Source organism: Sphaeramia orbicularis, chromosome 9 (genome assembly GCF_902148855.1).
Source record: "Sphaeramia orbicularis chromosome 9, fSphaOr1.1, whole genome shotgun sequence".
In the NCBI taxonomy this organism is placed as follows: domain Eukaryota; kingdom Metazoa; phylum Chordata; class Actinopteri; order Kurtiformes; family Apogonidae; genus Sphaeramia; species Sphaeramia orbicularis.
Genome location: NC_043965.1, coordinates 13948701 through 13964915, shown reverse-complemented (window position 1 = coordinate 13964915; position 16215 = coordinate 13948701). Strand labels below are relative to the sequence as shown.

The window sequence follows — 16215 nt, the reverse complement described above, 5'->3', positions numbered from 1 at the left end:
ATTTTTCTTTGATATTTGGTCTTTCTGTTTGGTAGATCTTTCATATCTTTAAGCTGATTGTTGAAATTGACATAAATTTCAACATAAAACATTGTTGAGGATCCACAATGAGGTAGTTGTACCTTGTGCTCTTTTTTTTGGTTGGCTTATTGCCTTCAATACTCTAGAATGTTGTTTAAATTTGTGGTTTCTCTATGGCTTTTGTTCATCTTTGTATTTTGTTTCTACTTACGTTCCAAGTAAAGTTCAAGGTTCAAGTTCACATTCAGGTGTTTACCTTATGATGAGAAATGTGGACTTTTCTTTGGATTCAGCCACCTCTATATTTTTGTTGTTTTTAGCATATTTTATTTGAAAATACTTATTTTATGTGATTTAAGAATATAGGACTTTTATACACACATTCACAACAGTAATTACTTTCTCCAACATCACATTTAGTAACAATGTGACAATAGTCTTGAATGAATCTTAGGCATATTCACTCCAAGCGTTAATGCGGTTCACTTAGGAAAATACCTTAGTAGATTTCATAGCTTGTACTGCACTCAAGATATCAAGTTGCTGTAAAAACACCTAACTAAAATCTTGATCATGTAAGCATGCACTAACAGTAAATATATCACATTCCTTTCTCATTTTATATAAAAATACACATGAACATTTATTTTCACCAAAAGCATGCAGCAGCAACTCAAAACTGAACAGAAATAATAAAAAAATTAACTAAGTTATGTCTTATCATTACTTGATTTGGATGTTATCTATAATTTTGTTTCTTATTTGTGAAATGCACATTTCTGATAGCCTGTAAAAGAAAAAACAAAATATCTTACATGCCAAGAGATTCCCCACTGCCATTCGTTCGTCATCCCTTGTTATACTAAGACAGTATTAAAAAAAAAAAAAAAATGCAAAGAATACAGCCACAAAAAATAACTTTAATGCAATAGTGATTTGATGCCAGTTGCCATGAGGCCATTGAACAGAGTGTGAGAGGATATTGCATAGGCTGTTGATGTGGGACAGTCCTGCATGAAAAGCTGAGTGAAAACAATAACTTGTGACTCCAACAGTCCTCACAGGGTCCCTAGAAAGTTTTGGACTTCGTTTTTCTGTTCCTGTTCACCATCCTCTTACTTAAGAGATGCCACTGTTATTCTCTGGACCTTTTTCTCCAAATGAAGAAGCCTCCTGATGCTCGTTTCAAAATATTACAGGAGTGAGATGGTTTGATAGGCATGCTGATATAAGAGCATGGAGGCGGTGAGATCAAGCTGGTCACTGTGGCCGCGATAAAACGTCCACGGCACTGTGTGTGCGCACCCGGCTCCCGGACGCTGTGTGGAAATCCTCCAGAATTCAGTTAAGTTGCACTACTTATGATCGCACCATTTCCTCCAGTTCAAAAAAAGCATATTTTCTAATGGTTTGTAAAAACAACATTTGAATCATTTCATTTGTTCACATTTGTAGATTTAGCTTTTTGCTAAAAATGTTATAAATAACAATAACTATTTTGGCTTTGATATAAATAATGTAATAGTACATATTTCAAACAGACACGTCTTTTCTAAAAACATTTAAATAGTTTTCAAATATTGCATTTACGAAACCAAGTCTTGTGGCGCTCTTAATTCATAAACAAAGTTCCAGGCAGAGTAGTAAAAGCCAGTTTCAAATGCCAAACTATAAGTGGGTGAGCAGAGGTTTGCTAAGATGGCAGATTTAGAAAGAAAAAAGAACAAAAAAAAAAAAAACAATCTCAGCCTCCCTGAGCAGAAAGTCACATCAATACCACATTTTAAATATTGAATAAAAACACTCAAAATCTTGGCAATACACACCACCCTTCATATTGTTTTACAACTCGGAGAGGCTTAGCTAACCTTCTTGTAGCTAAGTATTCAATGCAAAGGCTAATATTAGAGTACACACTACCCATTGCAGTTCACACAGCTCTAACACTCAAATCAAATATATGTCAGAATACCAAGTCCTTGATATTGCACAGAAATACAGGGTATTTTCCAATGGGTCACATGAAATGACAAAGGCAGGTTATACAATGACATTTTGGTTTGGTTTGACAGCATTGCTCTTAACAGAAAAAAAAACAAGGTAAACCAAAAGACCAACATTGGTTTCATCTTGTATTCCATTATTATTATTATCATCACTATTATTATTTGTGTGTATATTAAGATGCTTACACTCCTACAGCATGAAGTGAGCATGCATCTTCATTCATTCAAAAGTTAAAAAAGGCAAACACCTTTTGATTAGGCTCAGCTTCATCATTGAACATCTCACATTACAGCCTTTTGACACAAAAGATGAAACCCTTCTTTTTTTTTTTTTTTTTTTTTTTTTTTTTTTAAATCTTTCCAGGAGACCTCTTTACCCGGTGCTGCAGTGAGCGATATTTATAGAGGTGAACAAGTGCTTAATGAGGGCGACATGATGATAGTATGACATTCAAGAGCACATCGACAATAAACACACAGGCCTAATATAGAAGATTTCCTCGTAAAAACATGACTAAGACACAAACAGTTTTAGTGTACAGATTTGCTCTAAAAGGCAAGAAAAGTTAAATAAATATTCTTGAAGATGCTCAAGGACAAAAATAAAATGTCTGTAAGCTGGAGAGGTGCGTGACATACAGTGACCTCGCAGGCAGGCTCTCACAGTCGACTGCAGATGGAGGTATTGTGTATTAAAAGCCCGTTCAGCTTCGACCACCAGTCTCTCAATCATAACAAGTTAATTTTGATGAGAATAAGACAAAACCTGATACCCAGAGAGGTCCTCACATTCACCACTGATGAAATGTAACAATTTAGAGACAGACAAAACTGTATTTGATATTTAAATATTGCAAAACATACAAAAACAGTTTTAAGTGTAAACATTAAATCGATGTCTGATGTCCATTTTTGCGCATGGAGAAATTATATAAAATAAATCATGTCTGTCATAACTATAAATTGTTCTCATTAAATGTAAAAACATACTAAATCTTCTTTTTTTAAATCTTTACTGTAATAGTATTGTTTATGTTAACATTTGCTTTGTATAAGTGTTTTAACTGTACTATTATAAATAGTTATATGTGTAATGTCTTAATTCATACTCTTACTTTTCCGGCTATATCTGCCCCACACTGATACACACATCCATACAGCCATACACACACGCAGACACACAAATCCCAACACACTCTCAAGCTGCCACAATCACACAGAGAGAGAGAAGAGGGGGGTGGGGGTCACCAGGAGGTTCTATGTGCGATTGAGGGTCTGGAAGATTCTGGAAATTTGGAGCATGACAGGGCCAGTCTCAGGGTCGTTCATCCACTGGGTGCTGTTCAGCGGATTCTCCAGCATGTCTTCAAAAGCTGTACACAAACATAAGGCCGACAGCGGCGTGTGTTATTTCACACAACCTGGCCTTTATACAGCTTTTAGTATTAAATGTATTGCACAAGACTTTCCCCAAGTCTTTTTAGATAAAAAGATTTTTAAAAAATTGTGATTCAGATATTAGATCATAATGACATAATATTTTACTGGCCATTATTCAATGTATGCGCAAACATTTTTAATCAATAAATACATCCTGAACATTAATACGATACCGTTGTGTATTTGTTTTTACTGGTGATGACTGAATCTTTAGGTGCTTTAGATGTTAAAAAGAATTATGTGAACTATAAAAACTCAATTTCTTCCCCCTATATTGTAAATTCACTTTTAAGATCCTTAATATGGCTGTGTTAGTATGCAAATTAGTATCTGCTTCCACTTACAAGAGGACAACTAAGTATGTGGCAATTCAATAGGCCCCATAACACATTTGGGTTCTAACTGATAAAGTTATGTGGACTTTTGCATCCCAGACCATATGTGAAAGTGGTCTGGCTGATCAAATCCAAGCGTGTCCTCCATGTGTCTTATATTGCAGATATATTCACCCCTGGCATTGAAGCTGTCCACTTGGGATCAGACCATGACAAATATTTTTAATGCCATTAGTGAACAGAGCTGCTTTCATATAATCGGCCTGTACAGTGATATTGTAATAGTAGAGCACTAATACTGCAGAGATGTCATTTTCTGGTATAACATCTGTACATCCAATCTTACAGAATGACAGAATTTAAAAGAATTTTTTAAAAATTATGATTTATAACAGTAACAATAACTACCTCTAACCTGTGACAGAATAAGTTTTAAAGTATGATAATGCTGACAATTTTGTCCATTTCTAAATCCATCATAATTGCTTATGTTTACAGAATACAACTACTGTACCAAGTAGAGTTTTGGGGTTGGTTAGACCCAACTGGACCACTGGATTCTCTAGAATGGCTTGGAAAAGCGGACTGTTGGTGTCGATGCCTTTGTCCAGGTCTTCTGGAGAAGGTTTCCTGTCTCCCAATAGCCACTCACACTGCAAGACAGAGACGCACAGTGAGAAACCCAATTCCTATTCTCTTATTAGAATATATAGATGCAAGAAAAGACGTAGCTTCGACACAGTAGTTGAGTTTACAAATAATGTATCCCATAATATAGCAACACATAGCTGTAATGTAACTTGAAATGAAGTCATTTTTATGCCACCAAAAACCTTGAACCATGTCTTTGTGCTTAATGTGATTTTTTTGAGCTGCTTTATCATCTTTTGATCAGTAATGTAATTTCAGTGTTTGCTTCATCTGTTGTAATTATCCAAATTACGCCCAAAAATGACGAAGCGAGACTCTCGGTTAAAAAATACGCATTAATTTTACTGCGTGCGGCAACTTGAAAAACATACAACTTTTCACAACTCGTGGCATACATACATCTACTTCCGTGAAAATTTCCCTGTACTTCTTCGGAAATGCTAAGCCTCATGGGACATGTAGTTATCTTAATCTTAGCATTACCTGTGGCTTATTTTAGCTCAACTTTTAACACAAATCACAAATGAAATATACTGTATATTTCTACTGTGAAATAAATTAACATGAAATTGCATATGCATCATGAAATTATAATAAATCCAAACACAAATTACTTGTACTTTATCTTTCTCCAAATAAAGTCACAACATCGTCAGAACTTATTTGGAAACAATGTTTCTAAAAACTACCTACAGGTGAAAAAATGTGATGGTAACAGATTACTGTACAATCCGTTTGAAGTATTCTTAATGCATTCTTGAAGTAATTCTTTCAGCTGTTGGAATTGCAAACAACAATGGAAAAGCAGACTTCTTTTAAGTTTCTCAAATTTTCTCCATTTCACCAACCTTTCCTAAATACTTCAATACATAAAAAAATATGTTGATGGAAACATAGCTAATGTCTAACAGGTGCCTAAAAGGGCATACGTTTGATCTAAATAAGAAGTGGAACAGCTGAAAAAGAATCTCTCTAAGAAACTGAAACGTCAGATTTAACTTGTTTCAGTTGGCTGTGTATGAAAACTTACCGCTGCGTCCTGCTGGTTGTTATTCACTCTCAAAGCATCAATCACCTCCTTTTCATCAAAGCCCATCTCCATCAAGGCAATGACAGCCTGCAAAAACAAAGACACACATTGTAAGCTCTGAACATCTCGAAGTTAAAGACAATAACACCAGAGTCATAGTATTATGGAGTCAAACACATGGCCCAACTACCCAATGCATCCCATATTAACTACCTGCAATGACACATTGCAATGTCATTCTAAAATTACATAGTGCAAGTGCTTTGTTAGTGGAACTGTTTTTAATGATGGAAACAATATGAAAAGTATGAGGCAAGTAAATCTGACCTACTTTTAAGAGTCAAAGCCAATTTGTCCTGGCATAAATGATGAAGGTGACTGCTAAGGTACCTTTATCATTTATGCAAATGATGATGCCCCCCAAAAAAATCCCACAAGAAAAAGCTACTCACTCTTGAGTCAGGTCTAAACTCCCGTTTCCTTCGGATTCTCTTAAAGATCTCTGTGAGCTCGTCCTGCCTGATGCTTTCATCTGTGCTGGACTGGCTAGAAAGGCTGCGAAGGAGGTTAGAGCCAGAGGCTGAGGCAGAGGGGCCCGGTGTGGCAGCAGCTGTAGCACCTGCAGCACCTGAAGAGTCCTGGCCAGGAAGTGGAGAGTCTATGGTGGGGTCATCGACATGTTCGATGAGCCATTCCATGGCTTGTGTCACAGACATGCTGCAATATGTCAGTAAGTCACAGCAAAACAGAGAAATCAATGGCTTCACCACTTTTTTGTTTTTAGGACAAGTGTTGTATGGATGTACAAGAAAAGGAAGGATATGGAGTAGTTCTAAGCCTCCAGAACTTATTTGATAACATTGCTGCTGTAGATACATTTCAGTCAGTCTGCTTCATTGCTAACAAGTTGCGATAGAAAAAGAACAAACTCACTGGTTCAATCTGAGAGCTTTGATGGCTCTGCTTTCAGGGAACCCCATTTCTGTGAGCTGTTGAAGAGCCGTTTCATCCACTCGATCCTCTTCATCTTCATCCAACATCGCTGCAAGATACAAACATAAAAAAGAGAATGAACTACATCTAGGTAGTGTGGCCGAAATAACAAAAAACAGCAGGAACCTTTTTTTTCTCCACTTTACAAAGGTTGAATTGAACACCAAACCTAAAATTGTATATGTATGTGTGACTTAATGCAGTCAGATATGTGTCATAGACTGGTATCCCATCCATGATGACTGTGATAAAAAAAAATAAAAAATAAAATAAAATAAAAACCTTTTGCCTACTGTGAGCTTTTATTAAAGGAAGAAGCTTAGAGAATGTGTGGATGATTGACCAGATAATAAATGCTAGTAGTTGCTCAAGTTGTGGAAATATAGTATACAGATTTCTGTGAAATTGTATTGAGAATGTTTAAGTTTTACCATTGGCCTTTTTAAACAGTTCAACAGCATCAGGGTTCAAGGCAAGAAGCTTCTGCGCCACTTCAATGAGAGAAACCAGGATTTTTCTAAGCTCCGTCTGAAACTGATGAAAATTAAGACAATAAAATTCAATGGTCATTAACAGACACAGACACACAGCAAAACTCGATACCAACTCTGACACACCACCCACCAAAATTCTAATAACTCATTTTATTCTTACTGACATTATATGAATGTTTCATAAATCAGCATGTTAAATATAAACCTACGTCTCTGATGTTGTGCTGGGTGACAGTGCGGTCTGTGTGGCGTGTGGACAGGTTGGCAGTGGCTTTTAGGATTGCATCTTTGTCTGGAGCTTTATTTTCTTGTTTCTTCTGAAATCATGATGTCAGACAACAGAAAGAACAGCATTCAAAATAGAAAAAAAACAAGGTAAAACAAGGCTCAAAACTCTTAATTATTATTCTGTAATAAAGTTTACCTTTTCTTCTGCACTAACTTCTGCCATCTTTGGGGGGGTTGGTGGTGGTCTTTTCTTTATAAGCAGCAAAACATCTGCAATACACAAAAAACTTCAGCCTGAGACCCAGACAATCTGGATATCTGTATAGAGTTGTTTCTCATAATGCCACAATATTTCTGAAAAAGATGTTACATACCTTTATCTTTAAGGTTTTCATCAGCAACTGTTTTGGTGTCAGTGAGGACTCTTTCTGTAGCAGCATGTATTAGTTTGTGGTGGGTAAGTGTTTTAGGATCTTCTAGGCTCCCATGAACATACTAAAAAATAAATAAATACAAAAATAAACAATATATTGAAGATGATTAAATAATTGTGAAAGAAGAAACACAAACACATAATATTCTGACTAGTTTATCCATTGGTTTTGCTTAATTTCATTTAGTTGTTTTGTAAGAGCCCCACAGTTCCAATTACCTAAAGCATCAATACATTTGCTGATAGCTGATATCGGTGTTGGCATATAAGATGTCTTTTCACCGAAGGCAGTGACAGATATTTATTTTTAGTTTAATACTAAAGTTTTGTTTGTTTGTTTTTTCATAAATTTGTATGCTTAAATCTGTGTTCAATCAAAGACAATGTGATGTAGGGCTAAAAGACCTGAAAATACTGGCAACTTTTAAAAATTATTTATAAGGAAGATTTCTTTGTCAAGGGAGGATAATTAACAACAAAAACATCAAAAAAAGAAAGTAACACTGGTATTGACTTCTCCTATCAGCCAAAATATATAATTTAACATGTTATATCAAACCTTCTATGTTGATATATTTATTAATATTACCTGTACTTTGCTCTTTTGTTTTCTATTTCTATTTTAAATGAGCATGTATATTTACATGTTCATTTCACTGTAGCTCCTGTGAATCATAATTTCATTCATCATTCATTCATCTGTTGAATGACAATTGAAAGTCTTGAATCCATAATTTAGCAATCAGCACATTCCTACCTAAAGGTCTTACTTCGAACTGTACTGAAAGTTAAATGTCAATTTAGACAAACAATTTAACATGTAAAGCATAGACTTGTATAAGATATAAAACACAAAAGTAGTAAATCCTTTGTTAACAATGAGACACCAAACAAATGTTTGGCCTTTTGATTGATTTATTTTCTGTTAGGAGTTCAAATATGAGTGTGACATAATGGTGAACAACGTAAGTACACTGTTGATATAAAACGCCCAACAACACTAAATCTACAACAACACTAATGGGATGCAAGAAAAAAAAAAAAAAAAAAAAACAGAAAAAAAAAACAAAGAGAAAACCTAGACAAAATAAGCATTTTAACCTTCATATTTGTAATAAAAAAAGAATATGACCCTGAATCTGTACATTTTGTTGTGTTTTCAAATGGCCACAGGGGAGACCTTCTTTTGTCAGAGTGTAGACCATAGAAGGAAAGGTGTGATGAGGTGTGTAATAATAGACAGTCTGCAGATCAGCATGCCTCTGTGAAAAAACCAGTAGGTACAGAAAAGGGGGAGAGTCGGACTGGTAGTTAGCTAGCTGGAGAGGGGCAGCCAACCTGCTAAATTATAAATAGCAGAGTCTACCCAGTTACTATAAATACAAGGCCAGTGTCATTGACACTGACAGTTTACACACAGGGCATGGTAGGCTGCAAACACCTCAGGCAGAGGAGTGACAGGACAAAACGCTGTAAGGGAGACAGCCACAGCAAAAAACCTACATGTTTCAAGCACTTCTCCTTGAGCTTCTCCACAGTGGTGTCTTCCGTGACCTCCTCCAGCCACTCCGTGCCGTCCATAGTGCAGATGTGTATTTTCAACACTTTCCCGGCGAATATCTTTTCCTCTTGCACGAACATAGCTGCAGTAAAGAGTACCAGTCCAGTGACGTTAGCTAGCTGCGGTTGCTATGTGCTCCTGGCAAAGCTAGCGTGCTAACGTTAGCACCCAGCTAGCCGTTGTTCTGTAAATCCGCCGACAACAGAGCAAGTGTGGCCGCGGATTAGCTGTGGGCCATTTTCGGTTTCTTCCGTCGGTTTTCGGTGCGGTTACCAGTGATTAGCGTGTAGGTCGCTCGGCAAGTTGTTTATTTTTTTTCCCAGGGAACACAAGCGGCCAGCCAGCGAATACCCTATTTTTACGTTGAGGCTTGAACTTTGAACTTTAACTGTGTAAGTGCAGGTGCATCTTGGGAGTCGTAGTTGTGTAGCCCAGGTCATCAGGTATGCCGTTTGACATTCCGTCAGTTTACTAAATTACACCAGAAAGAAAACAGTTCAATTTTTAAAAACCAGGGTGATTACATGAATTGTATTCAGAATGATAACTGTGAGTACTACGTATTCTTTTTATTATTTTGTCTCAACATGTAATATGGAAGGCTGCCACCCCAGACTACAAATGGCCCTTGTCTTTTACTGTGTACAGTGACGTGTGCTGACTGAACATTTGTTTGACAAAATAAACATATGCAGTATTTGGTTGGTACACTACCTCATTTGTATAACTTGCTTAATTTATATAACTTAATATGACTTGCAACATTTTCACCACTGGAGGGAGATAGAGGCCTGCTAAGTAAAATATTTATATATGGCCATTCCATGATATGGAATAAAATGCAGTGAAGTGTGTTCTGCAGCATGTGGAGACGTGCGATGTTTAAATATGTATGAATTTAATTACACTTTTATTGTGCACACAACTGTCAGAGGCAGTGTTCATTCTGGATTTCTTGTTATGGAAAATGGCTATTTTACCAGGCATTGCAGTATTTTAAGTGAAATAGAAACAGAATCTGTACTTTAAATTTTGAATCGTGTATGATAACTAAAAAAGAGAAAAAAAACAAGTCTTTAAGATTTAAGACACAATTAAAATTTAAGACACAGAAGTGCCCTTTATTATAAGAAACATTTTTACAGAATGAAAATGGAAAGGAAAAATACATTTCTTGCAGATTTCAGATGACAATTTCACTACCACATAAAATGTTTTTTTTTTTACTTTAAACATTTTTGCACTCTATAACAGGGATTATCTCAAAAACAATTGTAATGAATGCAACTGAGAACATAGCCATAGCAATATTTTTTTCTTTTATTTTACCAAACTGTAACAAAAACATATGCACAAGTGGTTGCCTCAGTGGATTTTTAAGTCACAGAACAACAAATAAATATGAATTTATAAAATTTCAATATTTATGTATTTTTCTTTTTATGAGAAAAATGTCTCCTAACAATATATTGCATCTATTTGTATATAGTTCAATTTTATCTATGCATATGGGAAGGTAAAATATAAAATATATATTCTGTTCTGGATGACATTTTAGAGGCTTTTAACTGGTGCAAGACCTATCCAAATGCATGCTTAAGACATCAGATTTCTTAAACAAAATCTTGCTTACAAGGGAAATGCATAACATATTTACAAAAAGAAGAACACAGCCATAGGCTCAAACTAATAGGAGGGAGTGGGGAAGTTAAAAGTTTCCTTTTCCCTCTGAAAAACAACATACACTGTGGCCGACGGGGCCAGTTCTCCAAAACCACAGGACTAATACACAAGCCTGTCTTAACTGCCAATCTCCAAGATGGCTGTACACTGTACAACATATTACATCCACTGCCATCTCCACAACAGTGTCCGCATGAGCACACAGATGTAATCCAATCTAGAGGCACAACATTAGGGTTTCTACTGACTTCATTAATGAACACAGAGAATTGTGATATTTAAACAGGAAAAATAACCTGTGCATCAAATACATCATGTTTTCTGTTAGCATTCACAACCTCCTTAACATGAACTTGCTTTCCCATAGTATAAAAGACTGAAACAAATCCTAGAACTTACAATGTGCTCTACTAAATGCCCTTTAATCATATTTTTCCTTATAAACAAGATTATACAAAAAAGTATAAACAAAGTCAGAAATATGAAAAAAGAATAGTCAAAGACCTCAAGAAAATAAATACCCAGTGTGTACGATGTAACTTTGCTGCAGAAAACTAAGTACTAGAAGAAAAGAGTTTCTCTCCATCGTGTGTATGACCCAACACCATGGATACCCAAAATTTCTGTAAGCAGGCAATGTGTATAAATAAGACATTAATAAATAAAAAGAATGGATGAAACACAGTTGTTGCTGTTAGTATAAAAGCATATAAAAAGTCCTGTTAAATCTTGTTTACAGCTTTGCCCTTTTTCTTTTTTTTCCACAAAGAGTGCCTTTTTTATTACAAAAATATTCAGCAGCTCATCTGGGTGTATTGACACAAGGTTTTTATTTAAACTGTTCAGGTATATGTCCAATCTGAGACTGCATACTCGTTGGCGGACTTGAAATGCCCTCTGACCAATCAGACATGTTGGAATGAGGAGAGGAACTTGACCACTGGTCAGGAGAACCAGGAGAGGGGGTCAGAAAGGGGTGGTCAGGCACCTGGACTTGATGGTTTGGGGTGTTGTCCATTGTGCCCGAATAGCTGTGCTGGGACGGCGGGGTAAGGAACTGAGTGCTGGGCATTGACTGACTGATGGAGGTGGGCATGATCTGGGTCTCCTGTGGCAGGATGGTGTGGATGGGTATGCTGGAGTTTCCTGTGCCCTGTTGGAGCTCTGGGGAGCTGAGCTCTGCGCTGATGAAGTTCTGGCTGTTTGTAGTGTTTGAGCTCTGGTGCTGCAGCTGGATGCTCTGCTGCTGTTGCTGCTGCTGCTGTTGGAGCTGCTGGAGGTTTTGCATCTGCTGTATCTGCTGAGCTTGCTGCTGCATCATGTGGGGCTGTGGACCCAGTCGGCTGTTCTGGATCCCCTGATAGGACATCATCTGGGACAGGCTGGTGGTGGGGTGGTTGTTGTGGAGGGAGGTCATCATACTGTGCTGCCCTCCTTGAAGCAGCCCTCCCTGTGCACCAGGAGCTCCTCTCAGGGGGTTGAACTGGCTGGCTTGGCTCATGTTCCCATGCATCCTGGTGAGCCAATCACACTGGCCGTTTATTGCCCCCTGACCCCCAGAACCAGACACAGGCAGGTGGGTGAGACGGGGAGGCAGCGGGTCAAACTGCATTCGCGCTAGCTCTTGCTTATTAGGCATGACCATGTGGTTTACAGCCAGGTGTGGGTCAGCCATTCCCTGAAGATGGTTGAGGGATACAGATGGCGACTGCTGGAAAGGTGAGGTCATCATGGGCGGTGAAGCCACATCGGAGACGTAGCCATGAGGGGACTCCAATGAGTCCACTGGAGACAGAACTGCAGAGCTGTCCAGCAGGCTGCCACTCTTCCCATCTTGGGAATTCTTCTTTTTCACCTTCATGTCTTTCCCATCCTTGCAGCCAATGCCCTTTGCACTGGGCTTGCGTGCCTTCTTCCCCTGGCCTTGACCTTGAGGCTGGGGCTGTTTCATGCTGCCCAGGTAGCCATTAGGTGAGCACAGAGGGGGGGACAAGGTAGTGCTGAGTGACCCTCCATGCATGGGAGGACTTCGTACCAAATTGTACTCATCCATCAGCCGCACAATGTCATGATGCATTCTTTCTTGGGCAATGTCTCTGGGTAACCGGTCCATGTGATCAGTTATTTCTCTATTGGCAAAGTGGTCCAGTAAAACCTTGGCAGTTTCGTAGCTTCCTTCCCTGGCAGCCAAGAATAGCGGGGTTTCCTCCTGAAGTGCAGAGAGAGGAGATGACATTTTAGATTTTCGGATGCATGAGGAATGTTTCAAGACAGATATTTCATAATTGTTTTACAGTTTAAAGTGGAGGAGAAGGATTCTTTTTATACCTTGTTGTTTTGCATATCCTTATTGGCACCGTTCTTAAGTAGCACGATGGCAGCCTCAATATTGTTTACAGCCGCAGCCCAGTGTAAGGCTGATTTACCTGCAGAGAGAAAAACAGTGCTGTTAGCAGGGTAAGGCAAGCTGAGAGTGAAAAAAAAAAACATTTAGTTGACTAAAATAAAAATAAAAACAAAAACATGAAAAACAAATAAAAATGACAATGAACAATGCAACAAAAACTGAAATAGAACCACAGGTAAAAACATTGTTTTCCTCCTGGGGTTTGCATTGTGATTTCTATAGATATATTGCTCATAGTGTACAAAAATTAATTGCTTTTGTAAAATATGGCACCTTTAATAAGCAATGATTTTGTAAATTATTTCTTTCTTTTTCTGTTCAAAAATGCAAAAAAGTAAAATTATTGCTAGAAGCGAAAGTGAGTCAATTTCCTCAAAATAAGACCAATAAGGCTAAACCAAAATTAAAATGCAAAGACTAAATAAAGATGAAAACTAATACAAATATAATAAAGTAATGTAAATTTTTCATTCATTAATTGCTGTAAAAACTTTACCAAAGTCGTCGATAGCATTGACATCAGCATGACAGTTAATGAGCTCTTCCACCATGCCCTCCACTGCCAGCCTGGCAGCCAAGATCAGAGGTGTGGTGCCATCATGCATACGGGCATCCAGGTCTGTGGCACGATTTCTTATCAAAATCTACAAAGAAATAACAATACCATGTCACCTCTTTTACTCATGACGAAGTAAACCCTACATATTCAATACAATATATGCAATGAAATTACTATTCATTACAGATTAATTTATTTATAAGAAACACCTATAACAAAAAAAAAATGCTAATCCTAATTAAATAATCATGTTATTTGTAACCAACCTGGAATACTCCTTGAGCGTCAGCTGCCACAGCAGCATGCAGAGGTGTCCTGCCCATGTTGTCCTGTATGTTGGCATCTGCACTGGCCTCCAGGAGACGTTTGGCAGCGTCAGAACGAGCGTAGCGCGCAGCCAGGTGAAGAGCTGTTTCACCCGTACGGTCTGTCTGGTTATGAAGGTTAGCACCCTGGTAGATAAAGTCATTGATCACATTGGCAGAGGCATCTTCCTCTTCCTCACTGTTGCCTGTTTCCAAACCTCCCCCACTGCAGGATGCAATCATCAGGGGTGTGTATCCATCTGGAAAGGGAGGAAACGATAGACTGCATGGTCAGCACAGCACAAGCCCCGTTAGTGCAACAAAAAGACAGGAGCCTGTACTTCAAAGCAGAAGGCAGATCAGAACAAAGCAACAAACAAATCGAATGTGGATTTGACACTTTTGCCTGGGTTCAATCATCACAGCTCTCTCCTTTCGATAATGGATTCTGATAAGGCCTCGGCACAGGAGGAGCTTCAGAAGGAAACTGAAGCTGGGGGGATAGAGGCCGGGGCTCGCTAAAGCTAGGCTGCTCCAAAAACGAAGAATTAATATCTAACTGTGAGAGGCAGCTCAGTCAGTTGACTTGGATAGGTTTTCTCCTCTTCAAAAGGATAGCAAGCCCCAGATCTCACAGATTTGGTCGATTCAAATGCATCGATCCGTGACAGGGAAAAAAAACTGTGCTCTCAAGTTTTTAACCCCATTACTTTGATTTTTCATTGCTTTTCTATGGGGAATTTGCCACTTGCTACAAACCAGTGTTTTTGCACTTGGATGCCTTCACTGGTTTTGGTAATGTGGCACAAAAAAAACAGAGGCGTATTACTGGTCAAATGATTAATCTGATCAGGAATCAGTGTTTTCCCCCAGGCGCCTGGCTTCCAGCCGGCTGCTTTGAAGAAGATCCTTTACCCTGAGGATGTGGGGCTTTAGCAACTCCTACATGCACGAACAAATGCACACATGCACACACTAAATGTCAAAGGTTCACTAGGAAAAAAGGCATGAATAAATTCAGACGAAACCAGAGACAAAAATACACAGAAGAAATGTTTTTAGAAAAGGCATTAAAAAGATGCACCAGTAGAAATGTACATCTACAAAGCCAATCTGCCAGATGACTTGTTCTTAACATTTTACATTTGACCCCTTCAATGAATTTCACATTTACCTGTAACCTTTTAACAGAAATGATGGAGATGCTAAGCAAATTCTGTCAGCTATGAATTTTAAAAGAGTTTTTACATTTTTGTTCTTCTGCAGAGGTTTATATACAGAGGATTTTCAGAGATCTCATGAGAAAGAAAAAAATTATCCAATATTAATAAATAAATAAATTAATATATATATATATATATATATATATATATATATATATATATATATATATATATATATATATATATATATATATATATGTAGAGAGAGAGAGAGAGTGAGAGAGTATTGTAGAACTTGGACATGGAGAAACTGCTTTTTGCAAAATTAGTCTGTTTACATTTTCATGCACAATTTTAGCTGTCAGATAAAACTATTCAATTATTCATTATTCCTAAATTCTGTATTACTGATTATTCAGAAAACCAATTTATCTGACTTAAAATCAAAATGTGTTATGTTGATATCACCCTGACATTTGTCCACATTCCCTTGACCTAAGTCCTTAAGATATTCCACACAGGTTGGTAAATGTTCCCCCACCTGGTCCGCGGACGTTGACATCCATGCAGTCATTTTCAATCTCGCCCTGAGGGGGTGTTGGAGCGATGGAGGGGATGCGGAGATCAGCTGCATCCAGGTGCTGCTGGGTCCACTGACGGTGGTCCGTCTGGTCGTCTGTTTCGAGTATAGCCTGTTCGTCAAAATGCTAAAAGAGGAACAGCAAAAAACAGAAATGAAGCATACAGTTTTGCAAGATCAATTCTAATACTTGTTTATTATATTATATATTTATGTATGCATGCTTTTAAACAAAATCTTTGTAAAACAGTAAAAAAAAAAAAAAAAAAGTAAAAATGTGAAAATAAATAAATTACCCATGTGCGATACAAAATCCCACATTGGTA

General features: G+C 37.6%; 2 protein-coding genes across 2 annotated transcripts in view; both read right to left on the bottom strand.

Moving 5' to 3' along the window:
* Positions 1–921: 921 nt before the first annotated feature.
* On the bottom strand, positions 922–9569 carry ubac1 (UBA domain containing 1). Its single transcript, XM_030143046.1, has 10 exons — positions 9135–9569; positions 7573–7693; positions 7395–7468; positions 7180–7287; positions 6908–7010; positions 6417–6525; positions 5936–6200; positions 5484–5570; positions 4317–4455; positions 922–3400 (listed from the first exon to the last, which is right to left on the bottom strand). The coding sequence occupies exons 1-10, from the start codon at positions 9270–9272 to the stop codon at positions 3285–3287; spliced, it is 1260 nt and encodes a 419-aa protein (XP_029998906.1). The 5' UTR covers positions 9273–9569; the 3' UTR covers positions 922–3284.
* Positions 9570–10286: 717 nt separating this feature from the next.
* Positions 10287–16215, bottom strand: part of notch1b (notch receptor 1b) — a 58316-nt gene continuing 52387 nt past the window's right edge. The window contains exons 30-34 of the mRNA XM_030143045.1: positions 15851–16016; positions 14108–14406; positions 13779–13926; positions 13204–13301; positions 10287–13084 (exon numbers count right to left, since the gene is read on the bottom strand). Of these exons, the coding sequence (XP_029998905.1) occupies positions 11705–13084; positions 13204–13301; positions 13779–13926; positions 14108–14406; positions 15851–16016 (2091 nt within the window). The 3' untranslated portion in view covers positions 10287–11704. The remainder of the gene's footprint in view (positions 13085–13203; positions 13302–13778; positions 13927–14107; positions 14407–15850; positions 16017–16215) is intronic.